Consider the following 15,963-nt stretch of genomic DNA (forward strand, 5'->3'; position numbering starts at 1 on the left):
GTCTCCCTGGTCACCTGAGCCAGGTGTTCCAGGTGTGTCCCTTGTGTGCCCTCCTGCTGTAGTTGAGCTTTGATTGCTGTTGGCATGTCACTGGGAGGGATTGACCTTCAGGCTGACTGTCTATAAGCACTGGCCATGACTACCACAGACAATCTATAGTGCACAGGCTCACCCATGAAATGGGATTTGCTTTAGCAGAGCTCTTTTTGGTGCCTTCCCAGTCCACCTTTGGGTGTGCTGTTTGTGGCATTAATTGGGTGGTGCTCTGGTGTGGTCTGGAGACAGCCACTAGATGTGTTGGTCCTGGGGCCTCTGGAGGGAGGCTCCAGAGAAGGCCAAGGCCAGCTGCTGCCCATGTCTGGCCTGGGGCCGCCTGGTAGGAGCTACAAAGTGATCTGTTGTTGGTAGCTGCCTGTGCTGGGCTTGGAGTATCTCTCTCTCTCTGTATGATTTCTTACAATTGTATGTGAATCTACAATTATCTCAAAATAAAAAGTTTAATTCAAAAACTATTATTTCCCACCAGAAAGAATGTAGGCTTCACACATTCTTCAAATGCATTCTTTTTATTTGAGAAGGACGACCTGAAGGCAGTGCCCTTTGGAAAAGGCTTCTCTCATCGTCACATACGTTGAGATCAACCATTACACTCAGCAAAGTACAAAAATATACATGTCAGTGACTTCCATACAATAAATACATAGTCATGCATCCCGCAATAAAAGGCACAGAAAACTGGTCACTTAGTAGTCATAAAAATTGCTAGCTACGTTAGTTAACAAAGCCACCCAAATGATCTGTATAAGGAACTGTAACAATATATTCCAAAGGTGGAGACACATAAAACATCTTTAAAATAGTATGCAATAAATATCTCAATTGTCGTATATATTTAAAAAATTATGCCATTGTAAACAGCATGTAAACAAACAAAACTCACGTTTTCTTACCATTATTAAAAGTAATTAGAGCCAAAGTTATAACCTCTGCTCTGTCAGGTATATTTCACTGGCAAGTGTGCTAAGCAGTTAAAAGTTTCACCCTTTTCTGCAGCAAACAGAGCCCACTGTGTAATAAATAGACATGATCTGCATCTTTCAGATACAGGTTTCAAAACAGACTACCAAAATGTAGTAAATTCTTAACTATAAATAATAAATCAAAGGCTAAATTAAAACTATCTTTTGCAATGTAAGGGACAAAAGGAACTCTACTGTCGTGTTTTCAATGATGATAAACAGAAGGCAAATAGTTACTGAAAGGTATCTTTATTAAAAAGTAAAAACCAATATGCTGAATAGAAGGGTAAAGTGTAGCCTTCTGAGCCTTCTTTTGTGAACCTTGTATAACGTGGAACAAAGAGTGAAGTTGTATCAAGCTAAGAATTTTCTTTTGCCAGAGGACATAGAAATAGTTGATACTTCACGCTGAAGGGGAATAGCATAAAGTATCAAAATATGCCTATCAAAATGTAAATCTACCTACAAGTAAGGTTTTTTCCATAGTTACTGACAATAAAGGGCAATTCTTTCCTTCTCATCAATGAACCCTATTATGTAGCCAAAACCAAGATTAGAATGAAGCATTTGTAAATCTTCAGAGAAGTTCATTTTTTATGACTCAAATATTTGTGTTTCATCTATGTATCAGTGCATTGCAGCATACAAATACCAGGAGTATACTTAGATAAGTATGCTACCTGTTAAATATTATTACTCCCTACTCCCCAGTAAAAATAACAGAGGTGGAAATATTAACCCATAAGTTCAAATGGAGCCTTATATACCACGAAGCATTACGCTTCCCCTCTACTCTAGGTTCACAATGTATACCTCATATATTTGGTGTATGTGTCATTAATAGGGATATAAGCCTTCCTAAAATAAACTTGAAACTTAACTCATGTTGTACAAATCCTAGTCTCTTGGATCACACACACGTATGTTGTGGAAATGAATGGTGTTCTACAGATTTGCTGAAAGATGTACTTGACAAGTGATGGGCAAAAACTATTTGTGGCTGACCTAAAAATACAAAAACTATGGATACAAAAATAGGATTACTTCTTCATGACACAGAATTGAGTTAGTGTTTTAGCGTGGAAGGAGACCACTTCTCTGAAATACTCTGAGGAATACTTGGTTTAAAAAATGTCCTCCCAATTTCTTAAATGGACTGTAGAAAAATAATTATGAAAACAAATGAACTCTACCAGACAAGAGCTATGTCTTTTTTGTTTGTACACTTGGCATCTATTCAGGTGCCAAGTATAGAGATGGTAGAAAAATGTCTATTAAGTGAAGGAAGATGGCATTTAATTACATGCATTTTGGACTATGAAATCACAAAAGAAAAACAGACCATTTGTTGTTTGGGGTGGGCGTAAAAAAATACTACTAAATTTTTGAAGATTTTAGAAGTGAGATTTCAGTCTATTCTGAAATGAACATGAATCTGTAGTATACGGGTAACAGTTTTCAGTCTTCATGTTCTTCATGAAAAGGGATGAAAGTCACAAACAAGCCTTCTGCCATGTGCATCACAAAACAATGAAGCAGTCGTTAGATGTAAATGACCTAAAAATCACCCAAATTCAGTCAGTATCTCTGGCTGAATATTATCTTAAAGAAAATTTCATCTTCATTATTGTTTTTCCTTTCTGAAGTCTCATTGTTTTGTGCAGGTAATCAGTATATGTGTTTATATAGATTGTATACACTGAATGTCTGCAGAAGAGAAAGACCATCTTTAGGGCATGTTTATGAATCACAAATAAAAATTTGGCAGTTATATGCAAATTTGGCAAGCCTCATTTTTAGAAACAAGAATTCAGATGTGGGAAATATTTCTAAGAACAGCTAACAACAAAAGATTCTAAGCAACTGCTCTTTCCTGCTGTTTATCTTCCGTTGGTTTCCCAGAGTGCATGCAGGCTCATGAAACACACACCCCTCGTGTGGACTCTCGGGAAGTCTAAGTTTTCATTTGTGAAAGTATGAAAATACAGAGAAGTTTGGGTTCTCCATTACCTTCATTCATTCAGAAACACTTCTCAAAGCCCTATTATGTGCTAGCTAGACAGTGAAACTACAAAGGTAGAAAGAAATTCAGTGGGGGCAAACAGGCATATTATATATAAAATTGTTGAAATGTGATGTTATTTTAACAGAAAAAGTTTCAAGGTTCTGTGGAGCATGGATGAAACACAACTCAGGCTGGGGAGCTTGAACTGGGTCATGAATGAGTTGACCGATGGCATGTGATGATGCCAAGGCATCAAGTTGTGAGTAGTTCCAAACTCTGGAATTACAGAAGGTCGTTAGAGGAAATGGTAGGTGAGGATGCTTTAAAAAAAGGTGGGAAATGGTGGGGTGAGGATGCTAAAAAAATGTGCCAAAAAAGCAAGGTCACAGAGACGCTTATCCATCATGCTAAGGAGTTAGGTTGCTATGCTATAAAAAAAGGAGAGCATATTTAAGAATTTTCAGGCAAAGGGATGCAAAGTAAATTTGTGTTTTAGATAGATCACTATGTCAGCGGTGAGGGAGATGGACTACAGATGGGAGAGAAAGAACGTAGGAAAACTGGTTGCTGAAAAATGACAGCAAAAGCCCAGGAGAGAAAAATGGTGAAGGCTTGTACTGATAAAGGTAATGGAATTATTACTTTCCTGCAACTGATTAGAAATAGAACATAAAATGCCAATTCAATTTTTGATGTGGACCAAAAAATGAAATATGCAACTGCATAAATACTGAAAAAAACTTTGATATATAAAATGCTTTTGTTTACACAATCCAAAACCAAGATTAGAATGAAGCATTTGTTTTGTTCCATATTTTAGTTTATGAGTTTCTTGGCAGAAGAATGTAATCACATAATGTTGCTATGAAAACTGTCAAAAAGCTTTCTGAAAGCTTTTCAAGTAAAGGAGGAGAGTAAACATAAGAGCTGATCAAGTTTGCAATTTTGTCATCCTCAACATTATGCATATTGAAAAACTACCGTACAATGGAAATCTGTAAACAGGGCCGGCTCTAAATAGTATTGTAATTAATTTTAATTACACTAAGGGCATCTGTGCATCAGGTCATGTGGGAAGCAAATTCCCAGAATAATGGTTTCTTCCTGTCACTGTACCAAATCATTCTGGAATATCAATGAGAGATCTGTCATTAAGAAAATGAAGTTGTAAGGCCATAAGACCTTACCACCTTCCAGTTACCTGCCCTTCCCTTTTTTAGAAAGATCTGTATATAATGTTGTACTTTAGTTAGTAAATTTGTTTTTCACAGGGGAATGTTTTAGCATTTCTGAAAGTCTTTTATATATTATATTCTAGGACCAAGCATGTAAGTAAGTACATTGTGGAAGAGGCAAGTTTCTCGAGAAACTTGCCTCTTGAGGAAAGGAAGAAGGCCAGAATGAGAGTTCTTGGTGTTGTGTTGGAATCAAGGGTATCAGGATGAAATAGTGGTTGTTGCAATGCCAGGAAGTTGGAAGTGCTCACAAAATGACGGGGCATGTCAGAAGGACACAGGAGCTAACCTGGAACTGCTCCCAATGGTCAAATCTGGGATCCTTTGGCAACAAAATAAATATCTCTAGTAATGGATTATAACTCATAAAACAAATAACTATGATTCCATTCTGAGGGAAATAAATAACTGGCTATGTATATATATATATATATGTATGTAGATATTATGTATCTAGTATATCTATATAAACTGAGAGAGAATAGCCATTTGGCAAACAGCACAGTAATAATTATGACCAGTAAGAATCCTCAAGGAAAAAACTTATAATTCTACAGTGTAGAAACCCGGCATATATCACCTTTCCCAAGTCAACAAAGTTATAATCAGGACTTGTTGATATATTGATATACAAAATACATGTTGATAAAATGTACTGAGGGTACAAAATAATTTCTGTGTTATTCTTGTCCCCAGTGCATAATCTGGATTTATTCATGAGGAAATAGTAGATAAACTTATATTGAGAGACATTCTACAAAATTACTGGCAAGAACTCTTCCTAAGTGTCAAGGTCAAGTGAAAGGTCATGGTAAAGACCATGGACTGTCCTAGATCGGAGCAATCTAAGGAGACCTGGCAACTAGGGACCACAGTATGAGATCCTGGCTGGCTCCTGGAACATGGAAAATACATTAATGGGTAACTGGCTAAATATGAATAAAGTCTGATGAGTTAATGTATCCAGGTTAAAAAAAAAAGAAAAAAAAGAAAAAGAAAATGAAGTTGTGTTAAGACAAGTCAAAATACCATGCGAAGAAGTTCTGATTCAGTCTTCTCCCTTGTGTCAAGAAGCTTACCCCCTCTTATACTTTCAATATTTTTAGGGGAGGAGAAGCTACAAGAGCTCCAAGTTATCATATTGTGCTGAAATCAACACCAGATTTAGCAAAATCTTTAAGTCAAGGATCAGACAGTGACTAAATTTGAATGTCAGGCAAAAATAAAATCAATATTTATTTTCTCTCATCTATAGTTCATGATTCTAACCGGGTTCTTCTAATTTATTTCCCTTAATTGCACCCCAATTTCCATTATAGTAATAATTAAGATAATCTCTAGTGTAGTTTCGTTATAGGAAGTTTTGAAGATATTTGCATGAGGGAGTACCATTCCATAGCCAGCGAAGGTAGCCAGTGACGCAGGCTAGAGGGGTCAAATGGCAAGGAAAGCATTCCCCACTCACTTGGCATAGAGAGTAAGTGACGTCAAAGGGTAAAGCAAGGTAAGGAAATCCCGTGTCCCATTCTTTTAACCGCTTTAAAGAGACAATTTCCTCTTTGGGGAGTTAATATAACAAAAGATGGGAAGATCCTAAGTAAAAAAAAAAAAAAAAAAAAAAATCACTGCTATAAAATTGGTTGTTTGGGGTCAGTATGGAAAAAAATACTACTAAATTTCTGAAGATTTTAGAAGTGAGATTTTAGTCTATCCCAAAATGAATACTATGAACTGGTAGGACACAGATGAAAATGCCCACAAGCTCCTCAGGTACAGACAGTATTAGTGCCACTTCATGCTCATTTTTAAACTGAGTATCAAGGGATGTTAATTTGGACTTTTCATGTTCATGCTATAGTCTTGGAAGGCTTTATATTTCAAATGGCGGTGGGAAAGGAATGGTAAATTTAGGTATGATTCACACTTATAGAGTTCCTTTTAGAAAAGAAAAATTCCTACGTACTTATAATTGATAATATTGTATGCCGTTTCTAATTGGGGAAACTGAGGCACAAAACATACAGTTTGTAGAAAGGATACAGTGAGCCGGTGCCAGTCATGGAACCCAATAAACCTAAACCATATTCCCATCTCCAGAATCACGGAATTCGGCTATGTATATTATAAATTTTAATAACTTTTTGTTTTCAATGAAAGGAAAATCTATCATTGCAAAAAATTTAAGGCTTGGCAAGTTCACGAAAATCTTGTTAGTCTGATGGTATGGTTTCATCTGTATTTACCAGAGTTCTTCTACAGGAACTAGTGAAGCCCTCTAACTAGTTCTCCCTATACAAATTGTTAGGTTGACAAAGCACAGATATTGGCCTCATGTAGGAAATACAAATGATTAGGTCATCCAAGCTACTGCTCAACTGACTCCTAAATTTCCACAGAATGGGCCCCCTGGACTCACTGGTTGTTGATAAGATACAGATGCAGTCTCAGACTTCACCAGGTTGGTGGCATCTTTCATTTTTGTGGTATTGTGTCTAGCATGTATCCCACACGTTTTGTGCTCCCGTAGTATAAAGTAAACCATATCTACATTCAAACTATTCATTTCCAAATCTTTCCAACATGACCAGTTCAAGTTTCTTTTTCCTTTAATAGCCATATAAGGTTTCTCACATATTTTCTTTTATCCTGACTTTAATAATTGCTTGTGTAACAGCAAAAGTAATATAAAACTGTCTTTAAAATTATAGTAAATTCTTAACTGCCTAGTATAGTTCTTAAATAGTTCACAATTCATCTACTGCTTATACTGTAAAGCAATAAAACAACTGAATTTAGGACATGTTAAAGTGATTTCTTTGGTATAGAACACTGACTCACATTAAAGTCAAAACAGCGTGTTTTTTTTTCTTCATGTGATTTTATTCTGTGTGGTATGTTGTGCCATTATGTTTTAGATTTTTTAGTCTTTTAAACAGTTGAATAGAGAATACTTTTAAACAAAGTAACTCAAAACTCAATTAAAATCCCATTAGGAAAATAATCCCATTGACTTAATTGACAGAAACAAACAAATCATTATCCATCATGGTTACTATCAGTAAAGTAGCCCAGAGTCAAAAGCAAATATGTTAAAAAAATATACACCCTGGAACCCACAGCGAGCCGCTTGAGGTATGTGATATTTTGGGGGGTTTATTTCTTAATGTGCATTTAAATGTTGGCAGTATAATCACTGAGATTTCTTTTACGATAAAAATTGAAAATTTACCACAGAAAAGAAGTTCTGACTCAAATATAAATTATATACGAATTCGCAAAATATAGCACAATAAATCCTTTGGTTACATTAAATTCTTAATAGTGGTGATTTCACTTTGGCTTTATGCCTTTTTCAATATTTATTTTAGACATGAAAATTATTTTTTAACAAAGTCCCTATTACTATTCTGTTACCTATGTTGGTAGAGAATACTATGTTTTACAGGAAAAAAAAACTGGGCATCTGTTTGACAGAAATGAGTACTTCAAGTACGTAAGTAAATCGTTAACAGAGCTATTACATTCCAAGCGACAGCAGTAACAAAAAAGCTAGACTATGCATTTTGCATAAAGACTAAATTTCACAACATAATAAATAAATGCACTGATTTATACAACTTGTGAAAACCTTCTACTGATGGTTACAGGTAACACTGTCTATTAATGACTGCTGATAATAGCACTAACTCACTTAAAAGATTCAAAGGTAAAATTCTTGCCCCCAAAGCCACAAAACATACAAAGCTGGTGTGTTATTAAATATTTTGTCTGCCAAAGTCCAGCAAACTAAAATACATCTTGGCAGTTTGAATAACCAGCATGATAATTATTTTGGTATAAAAAGATAAGAAAAATTCTAATATGAAAATTAATAAAACCAGTAAAAGGAGAAATCTGTTGTATAAATAGACATTTTAACATAAAAGTGAGACTTTTTTCTCACTTAACAGGAAAAGAAAGATTTGATAAAACTTACTTGAAGATTTGAAAATAATTATCATAATTCCCAGCTCTAGATAAATATATTACTCCAATTTATTAGTCATCTTCAATATACAATATATAACTTACAAAACTGGGAATATTACAATACCAAAACCTTTCACAGCACTAGTTACCAGTTACCAGAACTGAAAGAAATCTTTAGTTACATATTAGCTTAATACTTAGAATACAGAAATAGACATGGCTAAGCTGTAGGAAATAGTGCAATCAAACAGTAAGGACCACAAAATATATTCTTTTTCATTTTTAGCTTGCATACCTTAACTGCATTATTTCAATGGCATTATGGAGTATAAAACTTATTTTAATACATTTTTAAAGTAACCCTATGTTCCTTTAAGTTTGGCTAAGTTACTCTTGAAATGCAGTTCCTATGAAATACCCAGACTACTAATAAATTCCTATGTAATGAATAACTTGTAGCTAAAATGAAATATTTTGTGTGACGTTTTTAGAACTTTTAAGTAGTGGATTCATTTCTATTTTTCCAACAAAAACTTGGAAGTGCATAAAAAATTGAGAGAATATAAATATATACAAATAGAATATCTGTTACATAAAGAACATTAATCTGTTCACCTATATTAGTAATTTTTTTAAAACATTGTTACTGAGTTTAATGCAGTCTCAGTTACTGTTAAACTTCTATTCCTGAAAATAACAAAGTATACAAACAGGTGCAGTCCAGCTGTCTTTTATCTCACTGTTCTCTATAAACCTTTATAACTTTTTATTCTAACAGAAATTATCTCTAAACAAAACATGGTGGAAATAATAAAGAGAAAACAATAAGAAAGATTAAAAATTAATGTTTTGCTTATTATAAAACCAATAACCATGACCCTTTCAGTTTTGTTTTTTTAGGAAGGCATCTATTGCAAAGGCAACATATGACCCATCTGACACAGACTGCTATACAAAAGTCACAGGGAGCTGCCATAGCAGACACAAACAAGTCCCAGGCCCCCACTGTGCTGGGCAGGCGGCCATACGAAGGAGGGAGGGAGGGGCGTGAGAGGAAAGGGAGGGACCGTGAAGAGGGAGGGGTGTGAAGAGAGGGAGGGGCTATTAAGAGAGGGAGGGACGTGAGGAAAGAGGGAGGGGCTGTGAGAGGCAAGGGAGGCTATCCCATTGACTAACAGTATTTGAGGAATCTTCACTTCTCACTCTTTCCGGCTGATTTAAAGAACTTGGTGTTTTAAAACTGCCACTTGTATCCTCAATCTCTAAACCCACTGTTTTATCCAACTTGCACGTGAAAAATACAGGATGTTTTCTGGGGAGGGGGAAATAGTGCACAAGAAGTCTTAGATGTCAAGGTTAATAGATGTAATGTTTTTATAACTTAATGAAAAGTTATATCCTTAAAGAATTCATATCTGTGTAACATGAAAGTGCACTATGTTGTCAGCCCCAACCGAGATAACAGATGATTTACAGTAGAAGGATGTGTAGACGTTTCTGCTATAATTTTCTAAGTCAGAGCTTTGCATGAATATTTCCTTCCTCGATTCCTGTTCAAAACAACCTGCATGAAGACTAAAGTAGGGCCCTCTGTATTCATGAAAATCGGCTGAAGATCTCTAGGCAGTAATGTTTCGGTGAATTTTATCAATAGGTAAAAACTAAGTGCAGGATTACTGACAGACAGTAACTCATTAGAAGAAGTCTTATAATCAAGTAATTTGTATTTTGAAGGTCAAGAATATGAAATGGTATTTTTCAGGTACTATTTTAAGGAACTATTAGCTATCTGAAAATTAAGATAAATTAGCACAGTAAGAAAAACAGATTTAGTCTAACAAACATGCCTTCTTCAAGGGCTTTAATGAAATACTTTATTTGCAATCATTTTGGTTCTTTTTTTCATGCCTAATGATTTTTAACGTGTGTGTTGCTACGTGTCCTCAAGCATGAACTGTGTCAACAAGATAATCTACTGATAAGAGAAAGTGAAAATGCACAAATTGTAGGAGACTGACTCGGTCTTATCTCAGTACATAGTCTTCTGAAATGTTCCTTGTTGTGAACAAATGCGAATGACGCGGGAGCAACAAACTGAGTGATGGTAGTCAGTGACTTAGATGAGGGGCAAGGGGGCTGGAGAGAGGCCAGGTATGCTAGCCAATCTCCTGTGCTCTGCTTTAGCTACCAAAATATAACCACTGTGAAGGTAGGGCTCAGCTAGAACCAGAACTAGGAAGAAGGACTGAGAAGAAAACTCAGCTACGGTATGAATCAGCATTTCAGCTGATTTCTGGGATAATCTGGGGACTTGATAGGAAATACTGACTTGGGGAGTGAGCTATTCTGAGGACCTTTTGAAGACCTCAGGTCCCTCAAATCTAGGAGGGATATAATGTATCTAGACCAGTGCTTATCACCTGATGAAACTTGTTAAAAGGTTTTGATTCAGTTGGTCTGGAATGAATCTGAGATTGCGTATTTCTGAAAGTTCCCAGGTGATAAGGAGACCCCTGGTTCATGGACCACATTTTGAGTAGCGATGCTCTAAACCAAATGCGATCCAGAATTTTTGCAATGATGGAAATAAATGTTCCACATCTGTATCTGTGTTGTCCACTATGGTTACTGAGCACTTGAAATGTGGTTAGTACAGCTGATAAACTAAATTTCTAGTTAATTTAGATTTAAATAGCCACATGTGGCTAGTGGCTATGATATCGGATAGCACGTGCCTAGACATTCACGGGTCCCCTCTTCTCAGCCACAGCAATATGTATCATGACACCCAAATTATCTAATCCATTAATTCATTTAGATTAGCAGGTTTCCTTTTATAAAATGCAAACTGTAAAAGCAGTTTCTTTACATTGTTTTCTTCCTAAAACTTCATTAGATGACCCACGATGCGTGCTACGGTGGGGAGAGACGAAAGGAGTCATTTTGCAGTGGGACAGTTGATGAAGAAAGGGTAGTACATGGTAGTGAGAATTTGAGCAACCATCACTGTGTTGGGCCTGTGGGAAAACAGGAAGCCAGGAAGTGGGAAAGAAACTCTGAAAGAAAGGTGGGAAGAGGCCAGAGAGAAACTGAGTATTCTTCGAAATGTTACTTAGGCCTGCCTGACCCTGGCTCTTTCCTTCTTGAAAAGCAAGTTCTTCGAGACTGAAAGGAAATGGATGTTGAGTGGGACTCCTCTCCATCCCTCCCAACTTACCTGCATGTGAAAGAGCCTAGTGGGGAGGAAAGGTGGCAGTTACAGCTGGTAATCTGGGGCAGGTCTGGGCAACTCACCCCAGCTTTGTGTGGTCAAGGCAGAGGCCCCCCTGCCCTCCCCAGAGCTGTGATCTGACCCCATGCAGCAGCTCCTCCTACTGTCTTTGGAACCCCATTTGTTAGAAGAAGCTGGTTCCTCGGGGATACTGACAGGGCTCCCAGGAGGCTCTGATGGCACCAGCCTGGCAAACAGGTGTGAGGGAAGTCACCTGGGCACAGCCATGCATAGACAAAGCATACAGGAAAAACTGTTCTTGTTTAACAAAAAAGATATCAAATTCTCGTTTTAAAGGATTTCCCTCATCCGAAAGCTGTTTGCAGGAAAATTCTAGCTAAGAATTCCATCAACTGAGGTTTTACAGTATATATGAGAGATGTTATCTAAGAGTGAACACTAAACAACTACAACACTAGACAACAACACTAAACAACAACAACAAAACCAGTCATTTATATCTAACTCTGAATTCTGAAAATGTAATCGCTTATCTTTTCTATGGGCAAAGGGATTTGCTGGGGGATTGAAAATCAATAAAGATATTTATATTAAATCATCTTTTATTAGAGTTCCTTGCCTCCTTCCCCCACTTTTCCTTTTTTGGCAGAGCTGGACAGAGAGAGATCTGTACTGTTAGCAGAGTTCTGAGAACCAGGCATCTACTATTCTGATTTCACAGGAAAGTGCCAGAAGAAAAGGACACATGGCAGGATGAGGGCCTAGAAAAGGGACAGGAAAAGACCTTTTATTTCATAGGTGTGGATAATATCAAAATTATTAAATGAGTAGCTTTTTACTTTCTTAAGCTACTTGATGTAATTCCCTTTGGAAAATATCCATTTATTCACAACTTAGGTAAAATATTCAGATACACTCGGTCAGGAACCCACCGGGTTCACTTACTTTTAAGATATCCAAATTTTGTGATTTTACTAGTAGTTAAATACTAAAGTTATAAATAAGAATAAAGTGTCAAATACTTAAACTCCTTTGATGTAATTAAATCGTATCTCTGACAATAGTTCATTTTAAATGCTTTCCCATCAAAAAGTCTCTTTAAGCATTCAGCAAATAATTGTCTAGAAAACAGAGAGTATATTTTACGATTATATGTGTGCCTATCATATAAATGTACATATGTGTATATACAGATATATGTGTACATGTATATGGTGTATGTATGTATGTATGTATATCTACTGAGCACCTACTTAGAAGGCTACTTTATGAAAATTGTCATCACTGGGTCAGTACCCTGTTTACTTCTCTTATATAGAAGATTTTTAAATGTTATAATTAATTTTTTGGTATAGAATATCTAAAGAAAGCTTATTTAAGGATATTTTTATGAGTTTTCAATATGTATAGCTTTGGCTTTCAAAGATTGGATCATTGTAATGTTGACTCCTAATTAGCTACACTAAATTACAGTGGTTTAGAAAAATAATATCTACCTGATAGGATAAAAGAAGTAAGTGAAATAATAATAATATAAAGCCCTTAAGCAAAAAAATTAAAATTTCTCTTGTTGGGAAGTTTGTGTCAAGAGTAGCCAGAGGGTGAGTCTGGGTGACCAATCAGTACACAAATCCCTATTGAGACCTTGGAGAAAAGCCTGAATGTCAGCAGTCTACGATATTATAAATGCAAACAGAGTATTAAATAATTATTAAATTGAAATGGAAAAATAAGAATACAATGTGGGAATTTTGGTTTGGAAAGCATAAGTATTAGATGACAAAACATGAAATTTTATGAAAATACCCAGAGAGTTTTCTTACTGTGCATACCTACTGTTTATGATCGGCTGACTTGCAGAAGATGTATATCATTGCTGATTATGGCACAGACACATGTTCACAAATTCTTAGATACAGAATATTTATGCAAAAGTCCACATCAAAGAACAGAAAAGTGCCTTTAGCTAATAAAAATGTACTTAAGGTAGTAATAAATTAATTCCATGAAAACTGACATTAAAACTAAGTGTTATAGTATTAGATGTGACATGCAAGGAAAAGAAAGACAATTCAGGCAGGAATAGCGTGCACTAAGATTTGCCTTCATTCATAATATTGGGTCATATTCTTAGACCATTGAGTGCTAGGAATCTGAGGTATTACCAATCTAATATTCAAAACACAACTTAATTTATATTTTAGTCCCCTGCTCAGGGGTCTTAAGGAAGAAGCCAATGCCTCCAAAACTGAGACCTAAGGATTCTTAGCCAAGTTAGGCAGTCGTACAGTGAGAACATTCCATCCGACTAGGTTAAGGAAAGGAAACATTTTGCAATTCCCCCTTTTAGACAAGGCAATTGTCTCAGATTTTTCCTACTGTTTTACTAACATGAACATACTTCAACATATCAAGTTTGCAAAATAAGAAAATGGCTTCGTGGAATGTCCTTTTTGGCACAAAAATATTTTCTAATACCTCTAATCAAAATTTTCACCCACAGCAACATATCAAGCCATACGGGTGGCCTCAGTGGTGCTAATTTCTCTAAGCAGAAAACTACACAAGAACAGCCAACTGCTTCAAAGAACTCTGTATTAAGTAGCAATTACTTCCCTTCCGAGGAATAGCACCAGTAAGATTACACCTCAGATTGAGGACTGCTCCTTCCAAGCTCTTTAATTCCCTGGAGAATTCGCTTCATATGACCCACTTTCAGTATCCCCAGGTCCTAAAAAAAAAAAAAAAAAAGAAAAGAAAAGAAAAGAAAAGAAAAGAAAAGAAAAGAAAGAAGAGAAAGAAGTTTATTGACAAGAGAAAATTGGGGATTAAATATTTAACTTATAATGAGCATTCAGTTCATTTATTTTAGTTTATATTCAATGATTCAGGAAGTGAAAGCTAGAAAAATAAGTTTATAAAACAAAAATAACCTGACATCGAAAAATTACCAACCAGTGAAAAATCGTATCCTACACAAACTCGTAAATGTAACATTCTCATAAATGGTACACAATGGCAGCTCTTCAAGAGTCAAAATTAGTTTCTCCTTTATCTTCTGTTTTTAAAAAACGCAGGTCCTTTTGTGACCTCTGAGAAAAGTGATGTGTGACACAACTAGTCTTAAGGCAACTATACATTTCCTTAATAAAATATCAAACTTAAAAGTGACGCCTAATCCTAAAGGAAGATACCAGGTGCCTAGTTCCTAAGTTTGGAATGTAAATGCATTTGCAGTTGCATTTAGAACCTTTGATTTGAGAGCAATATTTAAATATTCTTTACACTTTGTAATGTGTAAGGGTGAAAAATTCCTTAAACACAGTAATCTGTGGGTTGATGCTTTTCCTCAAACACTTTGGTTCCTTTCCCTCACAACTCTTCTTGTTTCTTAAGGAACTACCTTCCTATAAAGAACCAAGAATTCAATAGTTAACTTTCAGAAATGTATGATGACTGCATAGCAGGCAAATGAATCCTTGTTGCAGGAATGAATGAAATGCATCCAAGATGAACACAGTATTTACTATGTGAAAAATTAAAAGGAAGGGTGAAGGCCTCCAAACTCCACAGCGTCTTTACGTGTCATGGGCATAATCAAATTGCTAATACATGAAGTCAAATAACTTAACTTTACAAAACAGAGTTTTTAAAATATTTGAAAATTAGTAAAATGATGACTTCCAAAGCAGCCTAGAAAAAAGATTATAAAGTACCACAAGGTTGTTTTTCTGAGAAGATAAAAATTCCAAATATCCACTCTATTTTGCAGATGAAGAGCATTGTTTACTTCTAAACTTTCTCTACTTATTTATTTATTTATTTATTTACTTACTTACTTATTTTTAAGGAGGGCGCAGCTCACAGTGGGGATCGAACCGGCAACCTTGGTGTTATTAGCATCATGCTCTAACCAACTGAGCTAACTGGCCACCCCTATTTCTAAACTTGTAAATGAAGTAGACCAAACTGTTTTAAGTACATACGTACACACAGACAGACACACACACACACACACACACACACACACACACACACACACACACACACACACACACAGTTTCTTCCATATACTTTAAGAGCAATTAGAGTTCTATAACAACAGCGCTAGTGACGATTCTGAATCCTTCTGGAAAATCCTCTTTTGATAGCCAGTACTCTTTTCAAACTTGGAATAATTTCAGGGTAACATTTTTACAATATTTAACTGACCCTGAAAAGTATATTCTCATATGACTCTAGGTCATCCACAGTCTTAAGGCAACTATTGTGTTTCCCTGAAAAATCAGACCTAACCAGAAAATAAGCCCTAGTATGATTTTTCAGGATGACATCTTCTGAACATAAGCTCTAAGGCGTCTTTTGGAGCAAAAGTTAATATAACCCGGTCTTATCTTTGAGGAAACACGGTATACATTTCCTGCGTGTGTGCTAAAATAACAAACTTAAAAGCAAGGCCAAATCCTAGAGGAAGATAGGACACCAGTGCCTGCTATTGGTGTC

At 35.9% G+C, this 15,963-nt stretch overlaps 1 protein-coding gene across 4 annotated transcripts in view; it reads right to left on the reverse strand.

Annotated features, from left to right (window-relative positions):
• Positions 1 to 552: 552 nt before the first annotated feature.
• DGKH (diacylglycerol kinase eta) overlaps positions 553 to 15,963 on the reverse strand; it is a 163,069-nt gene continuing 147,658 nt past the window's right edge. For all 4 annotated transcript variants that reach the window (XM_033104430.1, XM_033104431.1, XM_033104432.1 and 1 more), the window contains one exon: positions 553 to 14,191. In XM_033104430.1, the coding sequence (XP_032960321.1) occupies positions 14,102 to 14,191 (90 nt within the window). In that variant the 3' untranslated portion in view covers positions 553 to 14,101. The remainder of the gene's footprint in view (positions 14,192 to 15,963) is intronic.

This window comes from Rhinolophus ferrumequinum, chromosome 4 (assembly GCF_004115265.2).
Source record: "Rhinolophus ferrumequinum isolate MPI-CBG mRhiFer1 chromosome 4, mRhiFer1_v1.p, whole genome shotgun sequence".
Taxonomy (NCBI): domain Eukaryota; kingdom Metazoa; phylum Chordata; class Mammalia; order Chiroptera; family Rhinolophidae; genus Rhinolophus; species Rhinolophus ferrumequinum.